The sequence below is a fragment of the Fundulus heteroclitus genome, chromosome 21 (assembly GCF_011125445.2).
Source record: "Fundulus heteroclitus isolate FHET01 chromosome 21, MU-UCD_Fhet_4.1, whole genome shotgun sequence".
Classification (NCBI taxonomy): Eukaryota; Metazoa; Chordata; class Actinopteri; order Cyprinodontiformes; family Fundulidae; genus Fundulus; species Fundulus heteroclitus.
In genome coordinates, this window is record NC_046381.1 from 16,196,708 (window position 1) to 16,223,393 (window position 26,686).

Below are 26,686 nucleotides of genomic sequence, written 5' to 3' on the forward strand. Positions count from 1 at the left end.
CACACGTAATCATCATTCTTAAACGGGCATGCGTGGCTGCCAAGGCTTTTAAAACTGGACTGGCTATAAAATAAAACTAATAATAAAGAGGAGATGAATCAGCCGATCGCTCCTCTGACATTTCAGGGAAATCTCCCTTATTCTTTGTTCTAAGCCGTGTAGTCCTTTCCATTTGCTCTGGGTCGGGCAACAACAGCAGCAGGACAAAACTGCAGGTTGTCAATTGGAAACTCTGCTAATCCTATTTTTATTTCAGCTCAGGGCGTAGCCAACAACAGAGGTGAAAATAGGACCGGACTCCGCCCTAACTGGAACAAAGGTTTTAGTAAGATGGCAGGCTTTGGACTTGTTCTTGTGACGATTTAACATTGCGAGGGTTAGGAGTTAAGGGCTCTTCATGACCATTTTCATTCTGTCCGTCGAGCTCTGGTGATCTTTGCTCCTGAAATATTGGAGATTGGTAAGGAATTGTGGTATATGTCACGTTGAGCAAATTTTCCTTTGCAGTCCAGAAAAGGAGAGAATCCTATTTGTCCACCAGTCCATACACTCATCTGTTAATCCATCCATCCATTTTCTATAAGTGACTTATGCAGAAATATTTCTTATAATTCTTTGTGAATGTTTGCATTTGTTTCTACAAAAGTATGGGATTTTGACATGAGTAAGGAAGAGAAACCCTTTTTATTTATTTTTTTTATTTCTGTCTCAGAATTTAACTTCCAGTATTAAAGGTAAACATTTAGGCGCAGCAGGGAGGAGTAAACTGGACGGGCCAGAAACAACTGAAGTGATAGAAACAGAATGAAAAGCCCAGATTGGAGTGGAGGGCGGTAGCTGTCATAACAACATACCATCTGAAAGCACCGAGCTTTGCTCACCGTCAAGTGGTGTCACATTTGATAGCGCAGAGATTCACTGATGAGGCAGCAGCCCATATACAGTGTACACATGCTCGCACAGACTCTAGCTCACACACTCAGTCATTTACACACACAGGCAGGCTGCCAGCTGTTGACTCGACAGATTGGTGCTGTGCTGCACTCAATGGCCCCACTTCATATCCCTACTGGCTCCTCTTAATTTATTTGAAAATGACTGGACCAGGAAAAGCAACATGTCACTGTGATTGAACTGCAAATGAGATTTATAAAAGCTTGTGCTGTTTAGCGTTTTTGCTTCAATCCCCCCGCTGTTTTCTAGATGATGCATTTTAAATAAAAAAATAAATAAAATTGCATTTTGCCCTTGTTGCACCTGGTAACTTCACTCGTTTTGTTCTTCTTTTTGAAGGATTATTTCACAGATCTGATCACCAATGACAGCATCAGCTTTTTCCGCATGTCCAAGAAGATTTATCCCCACCGCCCCGTGATGATGGTCATCAGCCATGCTGCCCCTCATGGTCCAGAAGACTCGGCCCCGCAGTATGCCGAGCACTTTCCGAATGCTTCACATCACATGTAAGTAACGTTGGCTCTCAGATGATAAACTATAAACCAGTTACAACATTTGCCGTTTGTTATTTGTTACCATTTGACTATGCAGTGACGCTCACATTTATCAGACTCTTGGCACATACCCATCATGCAATTCGGTCACCAGACCGCTGTCTCCTACAATGCTGGTTTAACAGATTTTGATCTCCTCTGAGGCAAGACCCTTAGCCGCAACTCACAGGGTACAAAGAAACTATTGCTTTTGTCGAAGTATGAAATCTCTGTGGCAACCTCCGATGTTATTTGGTTAGTCCAAACGGATTTTCTGCAAAGCAGTCGAATGCGCTGGCACCTCCTGTCTGCTCAAAATGTTATTTCTTTTAAACTCTTGGCAAACAGGCTCGGCTAACAGAAATGTTGAGAAGCAATGATGCCATGGCCTAGTTTTGCTCTATTGTTTTCAGTGTATGAAACCACAATGTTGGTTTGCCTCTGTTTTTTGTTTTTTACCATTTTTTTTGTTACGGCTCTCACTTTGTCCCGACTCTCTCACTATTAGACTTTCCACACGTGCAGAAAAAGGTCATGCCCAAGAGGAAATAATAAACACTCTGAGTAACCGTTGAAAAAGGTATCTGCCTGCAGGCTCCGCCCCTTTTCTGATTTAATATTTATTTGATCCAGGGCACTTAAATCAAATTTTAACTTAACAGCTAAAATCAAATAAATATCATAATTGGGTTCCTAATGGCCTTATTGTGTTTCAGCTCCTGTCATGAAAACTGTCAGGTACGGACCATTAGAGGGGATATATGATTATGATATAGCTGTCTTGCAAAAATAAACCATTACTTTTAAATACTTTGTAATGCAATAACTGTTGAATTTATGGCTCTCTCATCTCTCAAATGTAATTCAAAGTAGGATAAGTTCTGTGGATGAGAAAAAATAAAAATTCCTTGGGTGGTTGACTATTTCTGATTCCAGCTACAGGTGGTTAGCACAAATAATAAGGACATTTGTTTGATATTTCTTTGTTGTAAACATGCTTTTTGGCAATAAATCCAATATACTGTTGAAAAGATTGTTTATTTCGCTTTAATTTATGCCACATTTGTTAAGGAGAAGGTGAATATGGGTTGAACCCATGAAGACTTGCCAATGCAAAGCAGCTTATTCTGCTATGGACTGTTGTTTGGTGTTCTTTTGGCTATTTAATCAAGTTTTCATGTAACAAACAGGGGTTTGTGGATGGGACGTACAAAAATGGAGGTAAATATTTATTTTCAAAGCACTGAAAAAAAAAGCTACTATTATGTGAAGGATACAAATTTTATGGGAGCTAACTGCAGACGTAGACGGGATTCCATGATGTTTGACCCATCATGCTTTGCTAATTGGATCTCTGCGTTTTCTCTTTATCACCTAGTGGGGCTTTTATATGATGAGGTGTGTCTGACATGATGACAGTAGGCAAGCCCTCAATCTACCGGGATGACAGGTTGCTTTGAAGCTCTAACAAGCGGCGGTAGAGAAGGCGTGAAATCGAAATGATTTATCGCCGGAGAACACCGGGTGGGGGGACATACCAGTGAGGGATTTTTGCTTATGCCAAGCCAGCATCTCATCCCTTTTTGTCTGGGCTGTGCTATGACTCCTGTCCCAGTGGCCCTGTGGCCTACTTTCTCATGGTGGGCCCTCTAAATTTCCTACACAATATCACCACTTCCTTTCCTTTTCTTCGTGTACTCTGTGTGCCTTCCTCTCCCTTTCAGTCTTCCTACGTTACCCGCATTTGTCTATCTAGCCACAGATATATCTCTCTCCGTCTCTCTGTTTACCTCTCCCTCCATATTTCTACCCTCTGACATCTCGTCGTCTAACCCCCAGCTTCCCGTTCACTTTTATCCCCAAAGAACTTCCTGACCTTGTCCATATCAATCAGTCGTTCCTGCCGTAACTCCTGGGATGCAAGGAATGCATTGTGTGCTTTGGAAACACCCCGTGTGACAATATTAATTTATTTTTAGCGGGTGCCTCGGTGCGATGGGGTGGTGCTCGGGGGCCCACGGGTGGCTGAAAGGGTTGTCCCAGTGACGGTGTGTAGGTGTCGTGTATGTGGCGAGGTTACTATGGAGACCACAGGTGGTTTGCACGGGTGGGTGTTCGTTGAGGCAAATCACTTTTTTTTTTCCATTCTTGGGAATTCTCTTGAACAAAAACAATGATTTTATGTTTTTTTTACGCCGTTCCAGTTTGGTTTGCCTCGAAGGGATCATGCCCTCAACAAATGCGAAGGTATTTAATGTTCGCAGCAGATGCGTGATCCAGCCAACGGGCTTTGCTCTCGGGGTTGGGAACAGACTGCGTGGCAGGAAAGGGGGAGCAGCCTCGTAAATCAAAGAAGCGTCTGTACTTCTGACAGCAGCAATAGCAGTGGAGGGTTCAGTGTTAATGTTATTAACATTCCTCACTTCAAGGTGTTTTTGCCTGGTTTGTTAGATGTAGCCAAGTTGAGACCCATTTAGATATTAGACGTGTAATGCGGTTGCTGAATTGCATGTCTTGTGATAGCAGGGAGGGACAGTAACTCTAATGACAGATGAACAAATTGCTTTACTAAGAAGCAACCTACCTTTACGCGTCCGAGTTTTTTTTCTTTTTCTTTTTTTTGCAAAATAGACCTGCAGGGCCTTATGAAAGTATTTATACCACTTTATCGTTTTTAGTCACTTTATGACCATGAAGCTTACTGTATTTCATTGAGATTTCATGTGATAGACAAACGCAAAATTGTGCCTAGATATAAAGTGGAAGAAAATTATATGTAGAATAAAATTAGTGAACATATCTTGACTTGGACTAGACTATTCTACCACATTCTCAAGGCTTTCACGGCCTCTAAGAGATTTTCTCCCAGTGTTGCTCTTTTTTTCTGCTCTGTTATAAGAACAGCATCCCCACAGCATGGTGGCACCGCCATGTTTCACTGTGGGCACTGTGTGTTTATACTCTTTGGACTGTATTTATTAAGTGATTTCTGACGGCAATTTGTTGCAAGGGGTTTTATTTAGAGCTGAAAACAAATTGATGTTAAACACTATATTAATAAAATAAAAGTAAAGTAAATTCAATTTCATTTTCATTCAACTGCAAAGTTATGCACTGATTTGTGCTGGTCTATCACATAAAGCCCCAAAGCTTTGTGGTTGGAATCAGACAAAATGTGAATAACCTAAAAGGGTGTGAATACTTTTGCGGGGCACTGTATGTGTGTGCTTTGGTGGCAGGTGTGACCTCTCCTGCACACTGACTTCATTCCATTGACCTCTGCATTCCTGGTTCCCTGGTGCTCAGGGCCCCATACCTTGGTGGCCCATTGCCCAGAGACAAGCCTCTTTGTGGGGCTTATTATACTGCCTGCTAAGTGGGTGAAGAGTTCACCCCTCTCACAAAGCAGGGCTAAGGAGCCGAGGACAGAAAGCAGCTCAGTCAGTGAGAGCACAGGGGCTCTCGTAGCGGAGCTTCATTAAGTATCAGAGTTTTGATATTCAGGACCGCTACTTCAAAGGTGAAACCACGCTAAACCAGAAGGAAGGAATCCAACAGTGCCGACTGTATTCTAGGGCTTTTTATGCAGCTGGCTGCATGCTCCATTCTAGACACCTTGCAGGAACAATCCTGTGCAGCAGTATTTATCCTCCCTCTTAATTTCATGCTTAATCCCACAAACAAATTAGCAGCTTTTCTTTAACGAACCGGAGCGATTCTATGTTTTTTTTTTACTGTTTACTCCATCCTGTCGCACAACGCCCCTTCAAATGACCGTTACTTGTGTAGTTCTTGCTCCAGAACTTGTTGCAAACTTGACTTTGGGTCCTACTATTTTCATAAGCATGTGCCAGCCCTCCAATGACCCACCTGTGCCAAGAGCGCAGTCGAGCAAGGAGACTCTCGTCTCTATGTGAGAGGAGAGATGTTCGTAGAGGGGTGTGGAAAAAAAAAACCAGCCAAGGCTGCGAAAGCGCGAAGACATTTCCGTCAACAAACAGCGCGGCGACCGACGCGGTTGCAACACAGTGGACGACTGTGGCACCTGTTGCCGAGCAGGAGTTTGTGAAAAGCAGCAGACAGGTGTCCGTGGCATCACTAAATCCTCTCTTCCAGCGTGCATGCAGACAGCTGCTCAGACAGGTCTTCATATTTCAACGCGAGGTGATAGTTGGCTCCTCTAGTCCAGTATTTTTTTTTTATGTTTTTCTTTACCGTGTGTCCCTCCAGCACCCCCAGCTATAACTACGCCCCAAATATGGACAAACATTGGATCATGCAGTACACGGGCCCCATGAAACCAATCCACATGGAGTTCACCAACTTCCTGCATCGGAAAAGGTTGCAGACGCTTCTCTCTGTGGATGACTCCGTGCAGAAGGTACGTATGATTCTTAAAACTTAGTGGGGGGGGACTTAGTTCCTCCTCTCACCGTCCCCCTTCTTGCAGGTCTACGACATGCTGGAGGAAACCGGAGAGCTGGATAACACCTACATCATCTATACAGCAGACCACGGCTACCACATTGGTCAGTTCGGGTTAGTCAAGGGGAAATCGATGCCTTACGATTTTGACATCCGGGTGCCGTTCTTCCTGAGAGGACCAAACGTGGATCCAGGGGCAGTGTGAGTACCGGCCAACTTTTTGTAAAAGCTCAAGATCTTTTTGTTTCAGCTGCAGTGTGTTGAACTGTGTGCACGTACCTCTTCAGAAACCCTCATATGGTGCTGAACATCGACCTAGCTCCCACCATTCTTCACATCGCTGGACTCGACACCCCCCCAGATATGGACGGAAAGTCCATCCTTAAGTTGCTGGAACAGGAGCGGACTGGCAACAGGTTTGTGCATATCCCTCATCCCCTGCCGCGTTTGTGTGGTACATGCAACCCGTCTCTTTACCGGACACCGGCAAGTAAATGTACATTTTTACCGCACGAATAATTGCATTAGCTCCGGCTGAGCTCGAAACCGGCACTTTGGAGGGTTAGTCGCCGTGGTCCCACTTTAAAAAGGTTTCTTCAGAATTTGTTTGCAACCTCAGTCATGTGTTTCTCCACAAAAACCACTCTCCTAACAGCGCGCAGCTTGAGTGCAAAATAGCTGTCCGGTACAAAGCATCTATTGTTTATTTAACTGCACTAAAAAAATGCTTTAAGAGATGCAGAAAAACTCAAGCGCTTTAACCTTCCAAGAGTCTGTTGTGATTAGCTTCCGTAGTCTTTGCGAGCTTTGTGTCTGAATGGCATGAACTGTTCCCAAAAGCAGTCCATAAACTTTGTCCGATTTTCTTTTTAACAGATTCAAACCCAACCGGAAACCCAAAGTCTGGAGAGATACATTCCTGGTGGAGCGAGGGTAAGCTGGGCTCTCTTGATCAACCCCCCCCCCCCATGTCCACACCACAAGCACATCGTGTGTCACATAAAACTAACAGTATATTTAAATAAAAGGGCTCCGTGGATGTTCCCTGTTCATGCAATACATCTGCTTCTCTCCGCTATTTATCGCCGAGCCATTTCCCGACCACAATCTGTGTGGAAGGCAACAACATGGAGGAGAATGAAGTGTTCAGAGTTGCAGGGTTAAGCTATTTCTGGTCAATCGCGACAGTTCAAGCTGCTGGGGTGTAATAGTACATCGGATTGTTTCCACGAAAATCACAGTGTTCTGCGCAAGTTTCCATAACCCTTGAATTGTCTTTTAGCATTTTCTCACATTGCTACTACAGAATGCTGATGCCTATCTGCAGCGGTTCATCCTGGATAGGTCACCAGCTTATCGGGTGAGGAGCTCTGCTATTTGGGGTGAGCTCAAAGTAGAGCCGCTGCTTATCCGCATGAAAAAGAGCTAGCAGAGGTGGTTTGGGTGCCTTCCTTTGGAGATTTCACTGGGAGGAGACCCTGGAGTAGACCCAGAGCTCGCTGGAGGGACTACATATCCCATTTGGCCTGGGAACGCCTTGGGGTCCCTCAGAGTGAGCTGGAGGATGTCGCTGGGGAGCGGGATATCCGGGTTTCCCTCCTGGACCTGTTGCCGCTGCGACCGGATCTTAGATATCAGATGATGGATGGATGGGGGGGCTTGTCGACTTCCACTGCATGAGGATTAGGGGAAACTGGTGAAAAGAATAGGATTAATCCGGTAGAAGACAGATTATAGTGGAAGCGCGTAATCTTGTTTAAGATATTCCACGAACCCACAGGAGCATTTTCTCCTCAGACCTTATTTCCTTTATTTCAAATTGCTACATTTGGCCTCTTGTCTCCTCCTAACTTGCTGTGTTGCCAACATTTGCCTAAATCTACTGAAGAGTGTTCGTCACTCTCCGCTTAGTTGTGTTGACCCACATGGAGGCGGTGTACGTAGAGCGCTGCGGTGACCTTTAGCCTTTTTGAGCCGCTCCATTAATCACCGCTGTTTGCTAAGGCTGTATGTTGGAACCACTTGTAGCCGAAGGCTGAGATTAACCTCGCTCCACGGCAGCGCGCTGAGAGTCTGTGACTCTCTGGTCATGTGACGCGCTCTGTGATTCCACTCCCTCACATGACCTTACAGTACCACCGCAGACAGCTGGAGCTGACTGCGATCCCATCATCTGCATAAAGCAGTTGTCAGGGAGTGACATCAACAACTGTTTGCTCTCTAATCATCCCAGACTCCAGTCAAGAGTCGAAAGCCAAGCCCGCGTGGGAAAGCTGGCTCTTCCCTCCCTGCCGTGTCGGGAGAAAGGGAACAAGGATCTGGCTGTAACGTTTTCGGAAACGGGTTCTTGTCATTGCTGTCAGGCTGCTAAGAGTATTTTGGTAGAAGGTTTGAATTACAGAAATTGGTGCTATTTGCATTGGAGATGACTGAGGCTGAACTTTATACTAAGCTGCTGTATAACAGCCTGGATTTAGTTCGAGCTAATCCCCGAGTCTAGACTCTCAGGCACATACAGACCCAACAGATTTTACGAAGTATCACGAAGTTCACGGTGTCTTCGTTATCAAAAGAGGTCAGTTATCTGGCAATTAGTTTTACAGCAGACAGCATTTAAATAGCTTTTCTCATCTCCAGGTCTGTACGCAAAACAAATGCCTTATGGAAAACAGTTTTTCCAAACTTTCTTCCTCCTTCTGTTCTATATATTATGGTTCATTAGTCTATTCAGCCTTTCTGGTATCTACTGTCAGTTCCAGCACAGTTTGCTTCTTTGTAGCAGCTTGAAAGAGCCAACATCTCTCTCTGCTTCCTCTATCCCAGGGTGTCACCATCCTTTTGGAAGTCGAGAGCTACTGCATCGGTTTTGTGTCCTACGAAGGGCTACCTGTACTGACCTTTGAACTAGAAGAGTCGGGGCTCACCTTACAACTTTATGGAGTATAATATGTTTTTGATGCTTTTATCATTTTAAATCTATGTAAATACAAGTATGATCAAAAATCTAGAGCAACTACATAAAATAACATTTATGTTATGGGTTATGATATGTTCTGAACTGGCTTGAGGGCACCACATATTGTCCTTGGGGGGCCCACAGACACCATGCTGGTGACCCATGCTCTAGCCTAATCTTCTTCAATTTCAGCACCTCATTGGTGCTGAAATTGACTAACTTCAAATCTTCGTTCTTCAGTAAATGAACTTGGGCATCAAAGAGTGTTGTTGTCAGCACGGCCTGTGAGCGCTTGACGCGTTGAATGACTGGTAGAAAATCTTTGTGTTGTATTGAGTTTCTGACGGGTCGGTCATCAGTCAAGGGTGGTTAAGACGGTGTATTTGTTGGCACTGCTCAAATTTTTGCAGCGGTTGATGGTTAAAGGAATTTCTTAATTCTTAAATTACCACAATTACCAAAGTTGTGGCAAAATAAGAGTTTACCAAATAAATGCCAGTGGCTTTCAGATCAGTCATCTAACAGCTGGAAAGTAATTCAAAAGGACAATGTTTCAGCCGTACACTTTTAATGTAATATTTTAACTTTTAAGCACCGTGATTTTTCAACGAGGTGGCCTTTAAATGCCAACGACAGCATTGAAAGCTGGTGTTTTACTTTTGCAGAATTAATCTATCAGAGAAAATAAGGTCCCTGTACTCAGTGCAGCATAGTTCAGTCTAGATTTGACAACTTCAGCAGTTAAAGGGTTTTAAAACACCAGCTTCAGTGTTGAACATACAGATAACAAACCCCAAACAGGTAGAGGTTTTGTACTCTAAGGTTCAACGGTTGCTGTCGTTTGAGCCCCGGACGTGTGTGGAATTTGAAAATGTTAAATGTGCAGAGAACCCCGGACGGGGCTCATAGATCTTCGCCTTTTCTGTTTTCCCCTTGCAGTAAAATCCTGAGGAAGAAGGATGACTCGGCGAACACTCAACACACCAACAGCCTTCCAAAGCACAAGAAGGTCAGAGAAACCTGCCAGCTGGCCGAACTCCAGACGCCTTGCGAGCAGCCGGGACAGGTAAATCAGAGACAATAAACCAATTTTTTTTTGGTTTTTTTTTGCAGCAACTTCCCCATAGATAACAGTTTCTGAGCTGCCCTGTTGCCCTGCAGAGATCTTTAAGTGGCCTTCACCCTGCCTGCTGAAGAATATCTGTGGGCCACTGCTGAAGCTGCCATTTACAAGTGCATCATTTGCTTCATAATTGGTCTCTTTTGCGCCGTTTTGCGGTCCATTAATTTGTGTGTACTTGCTTTTCATCTTGCGGCCATTAATTTTCTGGCAGACCAAACAGCCAGATGGTACAGTAAGTGGCCCTGGAGCAGACAGGCCGGAGAAATACAAATTGCTACAAATTTCAGGTAGCGTTAAAAGGACGGGCAGGCTCTCTGTGGGTCCAACTAATCTGAACCAGATCCGCTTTATGACCGCATAAACGTGTGCATGTAGCAATCACTTAATAAAGGCAGCGATTGGAGCGGTTTCAGCGGCGCTCGGGAGCGCGTGGGTGCAGCGGGTCAGCTGTTTGTAATAAACCTTTCTCAGCGTTGCTGTGCGTTGTGGGGGTTCATGACAAGTCTGAGTCACTGCTTTGCTGACGCGCTGCAGGTTGCATTATCATTCTTTCTGTTCCAAACAAAATAAAACGGGGGGGGGAAGCATCTTGTGGACTAAATCTTGAATCGCAAACCCAGATGGTTGTAAAACAACATTCACTTTAAGCCAAGCAGTCGCTGTAACTCTGTCGGCAAATCCGACTCCTCCTAACCGCTCTCGTCCTCCCTCGTCTCACATCATCTGCCGCTGATGCAACAGCGATGCTAAACACGCAGAGGTTGCGCTGAGTCGTCGTGGTGAAAGCGCTCATGGTGGTGCGAGTAAAAGAAAGGCGGATTTCTGCCGAAGGACCCATAAGGTCCTCCTGCAGAAACCCGATCTGCCTGACGTGTCTTTGTTCGGACCCCTGGTTCCCACACTAAGCGGCGATCCTCCGCACCACACGCCACAGACGTCTGGGTCCAGATTTACCGCAGCGCTCTCAGCAAATCAGCCTTGAAGGCTTTATTTCCTGCTGGAATGCGTGTTAAGAAAGGTGCAGCTTATGCAGCCAAACGTGGGGGAGTTTATTTACACAATTAAGTTAGTGACGCACGAACATGGCTGGTGTGAGGGTGATTGGGCTTTCCTCTTTGTTTCACAGACACCAGACGGGCCTAATTCATTTCATGCAGTGGTTTTTGGTTTATCTTTGTTACGGCACAAGGATGCCAATCTCATCCACAGGCTGAGACTGGAGATGCCGGGGGAGGGGAGGGGGGGGGGGGGGACATCTACGCAGAATGTTTAAAGATCTGACATTAATTTCAAAAAAAGTAGACAAAATGTTCTCAATGGGCCGTTTTTGCTTTGGACGTTGGCAGAAATGGCACTGCGTGGAGGAGATCACAGGGAAGTGGAGGATCCAGAAGTGTAAAGGTGGTTCCAAGGAAGGGTCCAGGAAGAGGGTCCGCAGCCTGAGGCCCCCCAGCAGTTACGACAACAGAGAGAGGGTGTGCGACTGTGAGGACCCTCTGTACAAACCATCCAGAGCGGACCGGCGTTCCCAGAGACGCTCCTCTTCAGGAGGACAGCGTGAGTGAAATAAAACACGTTAACCATAAAGAGCCACACATTTAGGACGTTTTGTTGTTTTGGTTGAGATAAATCTTTTTGGTTACGCTCGTAATGCCGCCATTGGTGGTTGTTTCAGTACTTCTGGAAAAGAAAGTCTGGACCTGTTTTTCTCTTTGTTAAAATGCTTATTTATGCTCTAAAAATGAGTCAGAGGCTCATAAGAAGCGAACATCCCTAACCGGTCTGGTTTGTACTTTAGTGTGTGTGCTCTGCCAGGACTTTGATTTGAATGATTTGATTTATTTATTTTGGTAAATTTATAACATTTCCCAACAAAAAAAAAGGAAACAAGATGAAACACAATTCTATAAACCAACCATTTACCAAAAAAGAAGTAGGCTGAAGCCAAGGCTTATAGTTGCCTACCCTACTTTGAATTTGAGAGATATAGTGCCCTCTAGTGTTACTTTTGTTTGTTTTTTCCATTTGAAATGTTGCCGATGTGCGAGTATTACAGCACCATGTGTGCAGAACATTGTGTAAACTATGCAAAATGATTTTTAAAAAAATCATCTATCATCAGCTAGAGCTGACCAAATGTGGTCAAAATGGTGAAAATGCTCTTTACTCTATGTAAAGATAATGGACTAGATACAGTCCTGACGGCTTCCCGGTGGTTCTATTAGACAGGTCAACAATAAAATCCGGTGTCAGCAATTTGTTCTAGGCAACTTAATCATTTAAATGGACATCTTCTGGTCTTATAACATAGACTTGAGTGATTGTTCTCCCCCCCAGGAGTTTAAACGCCTTCTGTTAAATTACTTTGTCCAAGACTTTCTGCCTGTCTCCTGCCGTCACTGGACGATGTTGGTGGTGCATCCTGGACAATGTCCCAAATCCATCACAGACAAACACAGGACAAAGCGTTCCCATTAACCAGACGTACGAATAGGCTGCAGGAAAGCCATTTATTGCACATTTGACAGACTTTTTTGTTGCCTTGCAACTCTAAGCCCCCCTTCACGCCTACATCCACTCCCTGGGCAGAAAGCCGTGTTGCCCCATGCCAAAAAAGGACTACTGCTTTCTGTTCAACTGACATCTTTTTCAAACAAGACAAGAAAATATGTCTCCTTAGAAGCAACATAAACTCTTTCAAAATACTGCTAAAGCTGGGTTCTGCAAACACAGCTGCTTAACTCCCAATTCCTTGGCTGCTGTCAGGTTTCCGGCCCCGTTTCGTTCACACCCGGCCTGCTCGATCGCTGTCTGTAGAGTTTGAGGGCCAGATATACGACATCGACCTGCAAGCAGATGACCAGTCCGGCATCCGCCGCCGCGGCATTTCAAAGCGCCACTACAACTCAGAGGAGCCAGAGTATGACCTGGGCTCTGACGACGGTTCGGAGGAGATGCTGGCGGACGACACCAACGCAGTGGGATACCCAAACTCTGTGAAAGTCACCCACAAGTAAGCTCTTTTTTTTTTTTATATAATATGAAGGTATTTCACATTGGTGTGCCTGGTTCTGTGTTTTCTTAGCATATTTCCTACGTTATTCTGAACCTTTTTTAGGTGTTACATCCTGATGAACGACAGCGTTCACTGTGAGAGGGAAATCTACCAGTCCTCCAAAGCCTGGAAAGATCATAAGAGCTACGTTGATCAGGAGGTAAACTGTCTGGTTTGCATGTCTTTTAGAAGTCACAGACTTGCAATGATGGACACTAAAACTAAGATTACTGGCTACATATTTTCTCTCTTAGATTGAAGCCCTTCAAGACAAAATCAAGAACCTTCGAGAAGTCAGAGGCCATCTGAAGAGGCGGCGACCAGACGACTGCGACTGTGGAAAGAGGTTGATGTTTTTGGCTTAAACTATATTCTTTTTCTCAACTTGTATAGAAAAGTTATTAATGGTTTAATTTAGTCCTAATGTTTGTATCCATCTGAGAGCACTTTTGCTGCCGTCCTTACTCCTCTCCCCTTGCTTTTAAATCCAGCTACTACAACAAAGGCCTCAGAAATAAGGGAGAACGACTGAATGGCAGGAACGATCAGCTCCATCCATTCAAGTGAGTTTCTGTCATTGGTTTTGCCAGTTAAATGTGAACACACGCTAGACGAAGCGGCCTATAAACCTGGGTTGAAATGGGTTTGTTTCTGTGTTTTTGCTGTTTTTAATTGTTCGCATAAAAGGGACTCTCCTGTTCCAGAACCACCGTGCGGTCCGTTAAGTTTACTAATTGTTTCGTTCCTGAATGGAGTTGAAATGACAAAGCACATGTTTCTCATGGATCGACTTGTGTGTGCGTGTGTGTGTGTGTGTGTGTGTGCCTGGAAGGGATTGGGTTGCATGGAAAAGTGAAATGATTTAACGGAGGAGGAGAAATCAGTCTGTCCTTCAAACACAGCGATCAGCTTCCACCGTGAACCTCTGGCATCGTTATTACGCCGATGCAAAGCAGCTGTCTCCAGCAGTGTCTGTTTTGTGTAAAGCAGGGGAGTATGAGAGGACGCTTGGCTGGGAGGACGGCCCGGACAGAATCGGCCAAACAGAGATTAAACATAACCGTAAACCGGCTGTCGTAGCGCCAGCACGTGTGGTGCCTTCCTGGAAGCCTCCTCTGCAGCCTCCGCCGCTGTGGTTACTGGCACCGGAACGGGTCCGAGTCGGAGCCGTGGTGGAGTCATCGTTTGAAACGCTGTGTCATGGTTTAACAGGGAGACGACGCACGACCTGGACGGGAAGGCCCAGCTGTATAACGACATCCGGCGCAGGAAGAAGGAAAGGAAGGAGAAGAAGCGACAGAGGAAGGGAGACGACTGCAGCCTGCCAGGCCTCACTTGCTTTACACACAACAACGACCACTGGCAGACGGCTCCCTTCTGGACATGTGTGTATAAACACCACTGTTATAGCTTTAAAACTCGTTCCACGCCCCAACCTTTTGAAGTGTTCTGGTGAAGCTTACCAGCCTGAGTAGAAAGATGGTGTTGATTATCTTGCAGTGGGTGCATTCTGTGCCTGCACCAGCTCCAACAACAACACCTACTGGTGCCTGAGAACCATCAACGAGACCCATAACACGCTCTTCTGCGAGTTTTCCACCGGCTTCCTGGAATACTTCGATCTCAACAGTGACCCGTACCAGGTGGGTGCAGCTCTGCCTCTGATATCCTGCGTCTTTATCCCTGTGGTGACTGTTAAACAAACTATTTTATATAGTATTTTTAGATAGTACCATCTTGATTTAGCCTTTTTCCTTGGCCTAATCTACCATGAAAACTGTTTAACTTTAGGGATTTAACTGTAGGTTTTGAAGTTTCATTGTCCTTTAGGGAAGAGACTATTTGGGTTTTGGTTGATATCCAATATGCAGATATTTTCCAACCCATTTGGCTGATAACCGCTTCCTATATTTTTCACCTACACACAGAGATTATGTAGTTTTCTCTGTATTGAAATCAAAATACTGCATTATTCTGCATACTCTTTGTGAGATTGGCCTGCTGCAGAATGCAGATATAAAAAAAGCTGAAATTTATGTCATACCTCAAGTTGCACTCTGTATAAATGCAAATTCAGTAATTTTCCCAAATGATTTTGCGCATACCCCTAATTAGTAGTAGTGCATTAGAAGCCAGTTATGCTTAACAAGCAGTTGCTTCATTTAAAAAGGAACTGAAAACAGAAGCCCACGTGGGTATACGGACTTAAAAATTATTAACTCAAATCTCAATTAAGTCTGCTGTGTGCAAACAAACAAGTGCAAAAAGTAGTCAGTTTCTGTCTTTTGTCAGAACATAAGCCTCTTACATGTGCTCAGTCTTCACCACACTATTCTGTTTGCTATAAACATCGTTTAACATGTGCAATCAGGCACAAGATGGCAAACGATGTGCACTACATCTTAGCGAGAGCTCAGGTCCTCAGTGACTGTAGTAGCATGATATCAAAAGCAGCTGCAGTGTGCGATCCTCTGCAGCCTCGTGCATGAAGGACAGCCTTTTTAGGTTCAGTCACCGGGCCAATACAGTTTATAATGTTCCATGGCAATTAAGTTTGAAATTGGGCATGATTTTATAACAAGCTCCAAAAAGTGTAGATGGGCTTGTAAATCCAATGTTAAATACTTTTGTATGTTTTATTGTATTTGCAGCTGACCAACGCGGTGTACGCTGTGGATCGGGACGTCCTGAACACACTCCACGCTCAACTCATGGAGATGAGGAGTTGCCAAGGGTACAAGCAGTGCAACCCTCGACCTAAAGGGTTGGATACGGGTAAGGACACGGCTCTCTGTTCTGTTCACATGTCCTGTATGATGTCGTTGCGTGCATGCAGAGATTCTGAGATAAATAGACTCATACAGGCGGTGTAGGGGTAGCTGTTATCCCACCAGTAATAACAGATCTGACTTACAGGAGAGCTGCATTGGCAGCTGTTATGCAACGCTGTATTGGTTAATGGCTGTTTAAGAGGTTTTCAGTCGTCTGCTGTGGGTCTGTTTCCGTTTGGGTGGTGTGTGTTTGCACATACCTGCATGCTGCATGCGTGTGAAAACGATCTACTCAAGGGTGGGTGCTGAAATTTCAGGTGAAGGTCACAAAATCATCAGAGATTTATGTTTTCGACGCTTAAGTCACTATAAACACTTCTCTTACAGTCCTGGATCTTTCCTGCTGGAACTTACTTTTCTCCCCTGACGATACGCAATGATAGTCTGTCAGTAGTCTAAAGCTGTGTTGCAGTTGTCCATTCTGGCTGTGTTCTTCCCTCCTGACTCAAGTGTTAATGATTTTAGTATAGGTACGCTGTAATCACAGTAACTGACATGTCTGTGGTGGAGGTCTATACTAAGTAATGTCAGAATGACGCAGGCCTGCGGTGTTTGTGTGTGGCATGAACCGCCTTACGATGTTTCTGACCTGAGGGTAAAGCCTTCATGTCTGTAATTAGCAGCTGCAGAGAGGAGTCACAAAGCGGCCAAACTGTGCTCCAAAAACCGTTTTATTGTGTTTCACTATTGGCATGCTGAGGTTCTGAAAGACACGCCAGCACGTGTCGCAAATAGCCTGAAGACTCTCACTTCACCTGGCTGCCATTTCTTAAATAAACCGCCTGCTCTATAAACCAGTAAAGTGACCGGTGTCACATCTGCAGACAGTTTTGTTGGTGAAACACATGATTAAGACTTAATTGCTAAAGGAAATGAACAAGGCAGCATATGACTAAAACGTGACTTGACTCTGAAAATCCCCCCGGCTGTGTCTTTTATCTTCAGGGGAAAAGTTGTTTGTTTTCCACTGTTAAAATTCAGTTTGTCCCAAATCAGTTTCTACCTTCTTTCCATGTTTTCTTCTTTCATATCTAATTCTCCTTTTCTCCACTTAGTTCTCCAGCGTTTGCATTTCTCCCTAGCGTTTAGCGGCGGTGCATGAAGAAAAGCCTCAGTGTGACTGATCTGTTTCCCTCCTACATCCCTTTGAATCAAGACATTAACATCGATTACTGTTATTTTTTTTCCAATCAGGAGGTAAAGATGGAGGAAGCTATGAGCCACACAGGTACCCAACAAGTTTTGTTCCTCTTCAGCGACTTTATTCCCCCCCTTTAACCCCTGCATGGGCCGAATGCGCCTCATTCCCACTAATACATCCATCTGTGGGGTGCTGATGCTTCATCCATGGCTGCATGCTGGGAACAGGCTAACAAATCGTAACAGAGCTTCAAACTCTCTTCCTCTGCGCACACAGTCTGTCTTTACCTTCATTTGCTGCTTAATGTCGATCCGCAGCCACTTGAGACATGTACGATCATCTCTGCCCCATATTTTGACACATTCGCTTCCAGGTATAAGATATAAAGAGCTTTTCATCACAGGATAGCATGGCCATATAAACACCTAAAGCTGTAGAGTGCATGTCACTGTCTCATCACCTCATACATCAATACATTAGGAGCTGGGAATAGGAGGACATTTTGGGAAATGTGCACTGGGGATGATTTATGCTGCTTTCCTCTTTGTGTTTTTACACGTGCCACAAAGGATCAGATTTGAGAAGGATTATCAATCACTAGAAAATCCGACCAGTGTATCGCCCAAAATGTGAAACTATTCTTCCAACCTTTCACTTTTCATGTAATGCCACCTATATCCACATCAGCAAAGCATCATCCCATTCTTTGCTAGCGTAACATCTAGAGATGCACTGTTGAGCAGAAGCAGGGCGATTTTTCACCCAGGTTTTGCCAGCGAGTCTGAAACTCGACAATCCAACGTTTTTCTGAACACCGAATGCACCTTGCGTAAACTGTACCATGTAGCACAGACACAAAACTCTTCTGTGTGGAAGTTACTACCGAGTGAGGATGGCTCACCTCTACTACGGTGTGGGCGCCGCAAGGAACCCAAGGTCATTAAGATGAATGTGTCACACTCACATCAGCCACGTGTTGTGCGGGTCCGGTTACCGAGGCCACGCGACGCTGTGAAAAATTTCACAAGGTTCTGATTTTTACTGAACGCCACAGCGGTTTCTGTCTCAAGTGCCAGGGAATTACACGAGCCAAACAGGAAGTCAGATGCCACATTGTAATAACTTCCTGTGTGTTCGCTCAGAAATGTGAACATTACGCTATAACCGGTGACACGGGTTAAAAGTGCATGGTAGAGCTTCACTGGCATCAGTAGTGAGGGAAAACGAGGTTAGTGCTCGTACAGCTGAATATAACTATTGTTTACGAGGCACTTCCTGAGATGGTTATCACGAGAACTCCCGGCAGGAGAGTTGAACCCAAGTGAACTTCTGTTCTCGCAAGCGTTGTTTCCACATTTGGCGCTGCAGCTGACTGCTGTTTCCCTAGGATAGGGCTTTTCAAATATTGGAGTGGGCCGTGGAGGTATTGCAGGGGGTTAAAAGAACAGCCTTGCACTTTTTTGTCCAGGAAATACAGGCCTTCTAAATGTGACAACAGCACCCCCTGGTGTTTGGTCTGCACCTGCGGTCAGAAGTATGATGAGCTATTAATAATCTCCTAAAAAGAAGTAGAAAAGTTAATGCAGCTGAAGCTTGTCTTTACAATTAATGGCTTGATATAATTGTCGTCATATGAGGTTCATAGCTAGTTAAAAGTTGACTGTGGGTACGAGTCGAACTAAAAGCCATTCATTATTGTTAAAAATCAAGTGTGGCAATGTTGAATCATTATAGTTGTTAGAAACCATTGGGTTGTTTATAAATGAACCCATATATGTTATAAAACTTACTTGGGTAATCTTCAGAACGACTTTTAATGCATTAAAACAGAAAAAGCGATAAAACTTACATTTTTTACCTATTTTGGGTTGGGGCTGAAAAAGTTTCCTTCAATATTCAACACTGTCCGTTATCTTCTGGAGGTCTTGCTCTCTCTCTTCCCGCATGAATGAATGCGTGTTTCTTTTAATAAAATACATAAATAGCAAATGTGTGGGAACTGTTGGGAATAACAGCAACCTAGCGTCACAGTTTTAGGCCATGTAAAATCACAGAGTAGGCTCGACGGATGCCGTGTGAGGCGCAGAGGTCACCTGCTTTCTACAGTGTCAGTAGACTTACAAGCTTCGTGTGGTGTTTAAAATTAGCTTGAGAACAGTGTTGTTGAGAGCTTTATGAATATTTACATGAATATGCAGCTACAGCTAAGCCTTACATGACCAAGTAATATGCAACACGCTGCACTGCTGTACAGCATGCCAACACTAGGCTTCTTAGAGACTGGATGAATCATGCTTCTGTCTGGCAATCCAATGGACGAATCTGGGTACTTCCAGCATAAGGACCTCTTAATGCCCTTAACATACCAAGACATTTTGCTGTGGCAACCGTGTGGGGACGGCACCCTCCCGTTTTAACTTGATGACACAACAACGGTGCACAAATCCAGATCCACGACGACATGGACGAGAGAGTTTTGCGTGGAAGAGATTTACTGGCCGGCATGCACAGTCCTGAACTCAGCCCGATAGAACAGCTTTGGGATGAATCGGAGCAGACACCGCAGTGCAGGCCTTGTTGTCCAACATCTGCGTCTGATCACACACAGAGGCAATAAACACATTCCTAAACCTTGTGGAATGCCATCTCGGAAGAGTAAAAGCTGTCAGAGCAGCAAAGGGTGGGCCGCTATTACATTAAAGACCACGGATTAAGAATGGGACGACGTTCTGGTTTTCAGATTAGGGCAGACGAGCAAATACTTTTGCAAATATAATGTTCACAATATCAATAAAGTAAAACTTTGAGTGCAACTCCCTGGTGGGTCGTGCCATTTTTAGAACAGGCTCGTGGACGCCACCTGTTGTCTTTGGGGGCATCGTGTTGGTGACCAGGCTCTGGAGCATAACGACAAAGATCTTTCTTTAACTATTGCTAGATGCACTAATTATACTAATTGCTAATGGGCAATGCTAAATGCATTTTTAAATGTCGAGTCTGTGCTCATTTATTGCTCTTCCCTTATAATATACTTCTTCAGGAGAAATAACAGTTGGCAAAAATCGTTGAAATCGCTATAAAACAGGAGATGGAGAATCGGTCACGCCGTTCTGCTCAGTGCATCTCTAGTAACGTCACAACCCAAACACAGCAGTGATTCATGTTCACTCAGAGCCATATGCTGGATGTAGGACTGAAACGTGTTTGCATTTTGACCCCCCTCTGAAAACCTGCTTACCAGGCGACAGCAGCACCGAAAGTGGTCAAAGAGGAGGCCGAGCCTCGTCTTTCTGTGAGTCCCTCAGTTCACGCCAGAACCATTTCCTCCTGCGGTAGTTACGGGAAAAGCCACTTACACCGAGACGGCTATCTTAAAGGGCCACTGATGCACATTTTCCTCTTTAAGTTGTACACAACCATCTGTTTGCTGTTGCTTTATTTGCTATTTACAGTTACCGTTTGCTTCTGCAGCAAATTTCTTTGCCTTTTGTCTTTGATGGCTTTGTTTTTTTAACTGTATCCCTTTTTTTCTGGGAATACACTGTTCATCAGCTTATTTTCTTGTTGCCTTTTTCACTGTTTATTTTATTCCAGGTATCCTTGCTTTGTATCTCATTCATGCCGGCCTGTTTTTAACTATATGTCAGAATATTCAGTGCCTTACGTTGCCTCAGGTGGCAATATTAATGCCTCTTAAACCTTTTCCTACTCTTTCCTGTTACGATCTAGGACTTCAGTGTGTTTTATTGGGATTTTATGTGATAAACCAAGACTAAGTGGTGCATACAGAAGTGAAAGGCAGTAGGGGGGGGGGTGGTTTCTCTATAAAGACCTTAAACCTGTGGCGTTCATAAGAGTCAATATTTTGAAGGATTAGCTGTCTTGCTGGAAGTCTGGTGTAGCGTGTTTTTACCAGCTTTCCACACCTAGATCCTTTTTGCCCGTTCTTTTTCAAGTTGGATGTAAACAAGTTTTCATGTCTTATAACAGGATATAAAGTGGATTTAGGATTTACATGATAATGTTTTGGTCTAAGCCTTGCATTGTAGCTCTGGTTGTATATTTAGCGTCATTTCTCCCACAGCATGATGCTGCCACCACCGTTTTTCACCATGGGGATGGCATATTTGGGGGAACTGATGTACTCATACTGACATTGGTAACATCTGAAGACTCTTAATTAGAGGCGTCAGAGATAATGAAGCTGGATACTAACTAGTATTAAACATTGAAATTTTTACTTTGTAAAATCTATTGAAAGGCGTTCATCCTTTTCTTTACAGATAACAATTAAATGCTACTTTGTGCAAACACTGAATCCCAATGAGGTACGCTGAAGTTTTTATAGTTGTAGCAAATGGAAAATTTGTTACAATATATAAATATATAAGCTAGGGGAGGGGAGGGGGGGTGAAGCGCTGTATTTACTGTGGAGCTTAGAATCTTTGTCTGCGATGGTTTATGAAATATCGCTTTTCTCAGCTTTTCAAACTCAAATGAGCTAAAAGAGCAGCATGTTTGCACCGTTTGTGGCTTGAGCTCAGTGTGACTGCCGCCTCGATCTTGTGCTGTGTTGAAGTGAGCTTGGTTGTCGCTTGGCGCCACAAACCTCTGCTGTGGTCAGAAGCTGAAGCCGGGCACGACTGCATGTTGTCTGAAAGAACCCGGAGCAGAGCGCCTCCTCTTTTCTACTCCTGGTCCCTGAAAGTCTCCTTTTTCTCCCTCTCTCGGCAGCACACAGCCAGTATGGGAAGGACGACAGGGTTAAGCTGCCCAACCTGACAGACGAGGAGGTGAACTGGCAGGAACTGGAGGATTTGTATAGCATAAACGAAAGCCTGTATGAATGTAGGCCTGACTACAGACCCAGCCCAGACAACTGGGCCAACTTCCAGAAGGATGTTGATAAAATGTTTGCACTGCGACACGTTTTGAACCAATTCAACCATACCCAAAAGCTTGACGACTCCACCCTGCCAGAGCTGGGCTCTGGGGCCGGGGGTGGAGGCCTCGAAGAGGCCAGCGGAGAAGAGCTGGCCTCCACCAGCGACGTCTGGCCGGCTCCGGCTTCAGAGACTCGACTCGCCACCCCCGATCCCAGCAGAAAGCCACCAGCACCTTCAAAACCCGAACAGAAACTGGACTCTGTGGTAAACGACCTTCCTGACGGCGTTTCCAACGGACTCGAGGAGTCCGCTTTGTCATCGGCGGGTCCGCGCAGAGCCGAGCTCACGCCGAGCGACGCGTGGGCGCGGCAGCTGGAGGAGCTGGAGGAAGACATGTTCAGTGGGAACGGACCGACCGAGCTGGAGACGCGCTACGACAACCTCATGCGTACGCACAACAGCCTCCACGCCCCGCTGGACCCTAGCCGGCATGTTCCGGGCCCCAGCCTGGACCCTGAAGACGAGGTGGACATTTTCCAGGCTCAAGGCTATCTTCCTCTCTCCCCACAGACTCTGAGGCCAAAGGTACAGAGCAGCGCCACAGGGAGCCCAGCCCCCACCTCCGCCACACAGACTAGAACTGCTCAGACTGTCGGGGTGGTCCTAAAAGCCCCGCCCCAGGCCCTCCTGCCCCTCAGCTTGGACTTTGAGGGCAGCGGCTTTGCGACCGATTCCTCCAATAAGACCCTCTGAAGCAGACGGGTGGTCCGGTAAACCCTTCCAGAGACCCGCTAAAGGCGCTAGTTAGGAGATGAGCTGCGCTGTAGGAACACCGAGTAGCCCTCAGTCAAGTCAGATTTATCCAAGGAGTCATAAAGTTCTTATTTTTTTACTGGTGCCAACATTTATTAGCTAACAGTGTTACTAATAAATGTGTGTATGATAAATATATATAAGCCTTAATGCAGCCAAAGTGAAGTTGGCATTAAAGATGATTATTTCCACGCAGGAAGGCTGAACATTGTTCATGGATATTTAATGTGTTGTTGTTTTTTTTCTATAAAAGACAGTGGGTGGTGAAACCATCTGAGCAGCTGAATAGGTAATTACAGAGTTACTCTGCGGTCTTCAGCCTCATCACAGGCCTCCCCGGCAACTTTGTTTGCCCACATCGTGGCTCCTCTCATCAATAGATATACATTTATTTACATTATGACCTCAGAACTCATGAAATGAAACTAAAATTGGACGACGGCAACAAAAGGTGGATACTTGACTTAGATGTTTGATGTTAGTGTTTTTTCTCCTTCGGCGTGGCAGTAATTTCAGTTTAGACAATCATGAAAGCATTTCTTTTAGACGATTTCTTCATGCGATGCCAATTACCAGGCTGGAGTAAACGACACAGACAAAAACAGCAAGGTTCTGCTGTTCCTCTGTGCCAGCGATCAGTTTTCCCCTCTGCAGTTTGCACTCGGATAATTCAAGCATTTATTTTGTTGTGAATCTGATTAATCAAACCCCGAACAAAATGCTGACATGATGACCCGGGTGTGAGAAATGTTGACTGATGCTGTTTCAGAGAAGTCGGTAATCACTAACGTGAGGCGTGACGAAGTTCTCTGATCATCCACAGTTAAAGCGCCCCCCCTCTACATTAACCTGCGCCCCTGGGTAAAAAGGTAAAATTACACATTAAAATGGATCAATATTTAATGGCAGTAGCAGAATCTCAAGTCAAAAATTGTTAGAAAAATAATGCAACTGTAGCATCTTTTCATTTAACACCTGAATTTGTTTAAAATGTCCCAGAGTGTCAGGTTTATTGACGCCGTGCCGTCGAACAAGGTTGCCAGGGCCTTTGGACGAGAAACGGGCCCACAGCATCATGGATCTGTTACTGTGCTGAACAGTGGTGATGAGGGAGTTTCCCTACATATTGAATAATTGGATTATCCAAACACACCGAGATGGTTTGTTGAAAAGCTTAAATGTAGTCTCATCTGATCAGAGTTAAAATCCCTGTAGGATTTAGGAAATTCAACAATTTTCCGTTTGTAACAGTTCAGACATGACTTCTTCCTGGAGCTTTTCCATGGAGACTAGCTGTGACCCCAACGTTTGCTTCGCTTTTCTCACAGCGACATGATCTCATCTCATCTAGCCATTAACACTCGTTTCAAATTGTTACTTTGTTGATGTGGTCAAGTTTATGCTAAGCAGCTCTTTTCCTGCAGGCATTTGCTGACTTGCAACTGTTTTACTTAAATGCCATGTTTTCTTGTCTTTCCCACTTTGTGGTCTTACTAAAAGTTAGAAAGTTAAGCTTGAATAAACAAAAGCTTAAGTTTAATTCACATTTTTGGCTAGAATCTAGTTTTTTTTTTTTTTTTTATATATATATATAAATGTATTCAAATTAAAGGTTTGATTTTTCTCAATTTTCCAGTTTGAGATTATGCTACTGCAATAAAAGACAAGTTTGTTTTAAATCCTTTTGCACAGCTTTACCAGGGGCGGTAATAAATGTGGAGGCGGCGTTATGTGTGCAAATGGCAACATTTAAACTGTTTTTTTTTTTTCATTTATGACTGTATATTTTGGTCAAAATAATGCAAACCCACTGAATAATGTCAAAGATGTTTCAGTTTGAACCCTATTCCACAAAAAGTCAGTTCTTGCCTTCTTTTACCTTTTTTGCTCAACTGTGGTTTCAGGAAAGCCAAGACGCTGTTGCTGAAATAAACTGCTTTAACTTGAAGCTCCGCCTCTTTGCTTTGTCCATAAGCTGATCGTTATAATAACTCCAAACAAAACTGATGTTCTTTTTATTCTCAGGTTTAATGACTGATCAAGTATCGAAGGCAGCTGTAAACCAAGCGTTCACAAACATCAATTAGACTTCTGCTGCTGAGGAGCAAAGAGCAACTTTCAGAATACAGCTTCAGGGGTTTTTATTGTCCAGAAAGTTCCAGGTCCGAAAGGCTGAAGAGGGAACCATGGATTAAAGCCAAACGCCAGGGTCGGCATGAAGCCTCGTGTGCAGTTAGTCCAGATGTTTATCCAGAGAGCAGGACACTGGTGGGTCAGACGTCGATGCAAACGTTGATCTGAGTAGCGTCGCTGCGGGATTATTCTACTCTTCTTGGCTGGAAAAAAAATTTAACGATGCTCAAATTTGGAGGTTTGAAGAAGAGTAGAAAATCCTCAGATGTAGCTTACCAGCTATTACTGACATGTAAAACCGAGCTTATAATGTTGAGTCCTTATTTGAATAATACTTTTCAATGTTTTTTTTGTTTTTTTTTGGCTTCGTCTAACTTTTAAGTACAATGTCATGGATTAGTTCACCGATACATTTCTAGCTATAAGTGAGCTCTATAATATGCATTGTTTGCGTTCATTATTTACACAATGATCATGTAGGAATAAGTTTAAGGAATTTGCGCAACAATAACACTAAACTGAGCCTCGGTGGTTTTTAACCTGACACAATACGCCCACCCAGACCGTTAGCTCCAGACAAATCCTGATTTTTGTTTCGGAGGAAAAAAAAAAGGGAGAAAATGTTTAAAAATTAAAAGGAAAACATTGTCTGGTTTTCAAAATTAAATAATTGGCTTTTGTTGTGGCTAGAAAGAACCCCAATGCTTTTACTTTTTTTTTTTTTTTTGATAGATCATGAACCGAGTTTTAAAGTTATTCCTGGCATCTTTTGAATAGTTCAGATACTTTATTTGGATTTTATGCAATAGAGCAACACAAAGGAGCACATAATTGTAAAGGAACAGAATGCATGGGTTTAAGAAAAGGTTAAAATCACTGGCCAGTCTTTAACAGAGCCTGAGCTCATTCTAAAGTTTGGACAGAGCATCTATGAACAGCAGTTGTCGAGGCTGGCCACAGATTCAGGTCTGGACGTTGACTGGGCCATTTAAACTCCTGAATTTTCTTTGAACTATCCTATGGCAGCTCTCGCCGTATATTTAAGATCTGAATCAACTCTGAACAGCTTTCCTGTCCCTGCTGAAGATGAACAGCCCCACAGCCTAACGCTGCCACCTCCATGTTTCACCATAGGCATTTTCTCTTCAGGGATATGTGCAGAGTTAGTTTTACTCCAAACATTTGGCTTTTGCCTGTCAAGAACTTAATTTTCCCTATTCTCTTCTGATCAAAGCACCTTCTTATACATTTGTAGTGTCCCATGTAGGGGTGGGTTTTGCCAAAGAAGTCCCGATTCGAATCATGATTCACATGCCACGATCCGATTATATCACGATACTTGAATTATTGCGATGCATCGCAATGCATTGTGATATTTTCACTGAACACTGTTAGAAAGAAATACAGCCATTACCTGTGGCTGACTGGCTGTGTATGATCTGGATAGTGTCTTCAATTGATACATAACTGAAAGAAACTGAATTCATACATAGCTGCATTTATTGAAACGACTTTTGGAGGTGTTGCCATGAAAACAAATATTACTATTACTGGAGTGGACACACTGACAAAAAGTGCTTAGGATTTATAAAACTTAAAATAACAAAATAAGGATAATCAGTGCCGTTTACATGGCCTCAGTGGTCCTTTAAACCAGTGAAGTTGTATTCCACTTGTTTTTGGCTGATGTTCGCCAACCATTCATGCAATTTTATTTATTCATTTTTTTAAATTAATAATCGATACTTGGCGTCAAAAATCGATGCAGTAGATCGCAAAAATTAGAATTGCGATGCATCGTCATGACGATTATTTTGCACACCCCCTAGTCCC

At 44.1% G+C, this 26,686-nt stretch overlaps 1 protein-coding gene across 4 annotated transcripts in view; it reads left to right on the plus strand.

The window, feature by feature from the left end:
• Nucleotides 1-24,668, plus strand: part of sulf1 (sulfatase 1) — a 44,915-nt gene extending 20,247 nt beyond the window's left edge. For 2 of the 4 annotated variants that reach the window (XM_012857403.3, XM_036125262.1), the window contains exons 5-19: nucleotides 1,294-1,463; nucleotides 5,721-5,871; nucleotides 5,941-6,116; nucleotides 6,203-6,331; nucleotides 6,792-6,848; nucleotides 9,811-9,937; nucleotides 11,341-11,551; nucleotides 12,761-13,007; nucleotides 13,113-13,209; nucleotides 13,304-13,395; nucleotides 13,541-13,612; nucleotides 14,262-14,434; nucleotides 14,550-14,692; nucleotides 15,701-15,824; nucleotides 21,756-24,668. In XM_012857403.3, coding sequence (XP_012712857.2) covers nucleotides 1,294-1,463; nucleotides 5,721-5,871; nucleotides 5,941-6,116; nucleotides 6,203-6,331; nucleotides 6,792-6,848; nucleotides 9,811-9,937; nucleotides 11,341-11,551; nucleotides 12,761-13,007; nucleotides 13,113-13,209; nucleotides 13,304-13,395; nucleotides 13,541-13,612; nucleotides 14,262-14,434; nucleotides 14,550-14,692; nucleotides 15,701-15,824; nucleotides 21,756-22,660 — 2,874 coding nt within the window. In that variant the 3' untranslated portion in view covers nucleotides 22,661-24,668. Of the gene's footprint in view, nucleotides 1-1,293; nucleotides 1,464-5,720; nucleotides 5,872-5,940; nucleotides 6,117-6,202; nucleotides 6,332-6,791; nucleotides 6,849-9,810; nucleotides 9,938-11,340; nucleotides 11,552-12,760; nucleotides 13,008-13,112; nucleotides 13,210-13,303; nucleotides 13,396-13,540; nucleotides 13,613-14,261; nucleotides 14,435-14,549; nucleotides 14,693-15,700; nucleotides 15,825-17,074; nucleotides 17,109-20,262; nucleotides 20,314-21,755 lie in introns of all 4 variants that reach the window. The other 2 variants (XM_036125263.1, XM_012857406.3) reach the window with 2 other exon arrangements.
• Nucleotides 24,669-26,686: the final 2,018 nt, after the last annotated feature.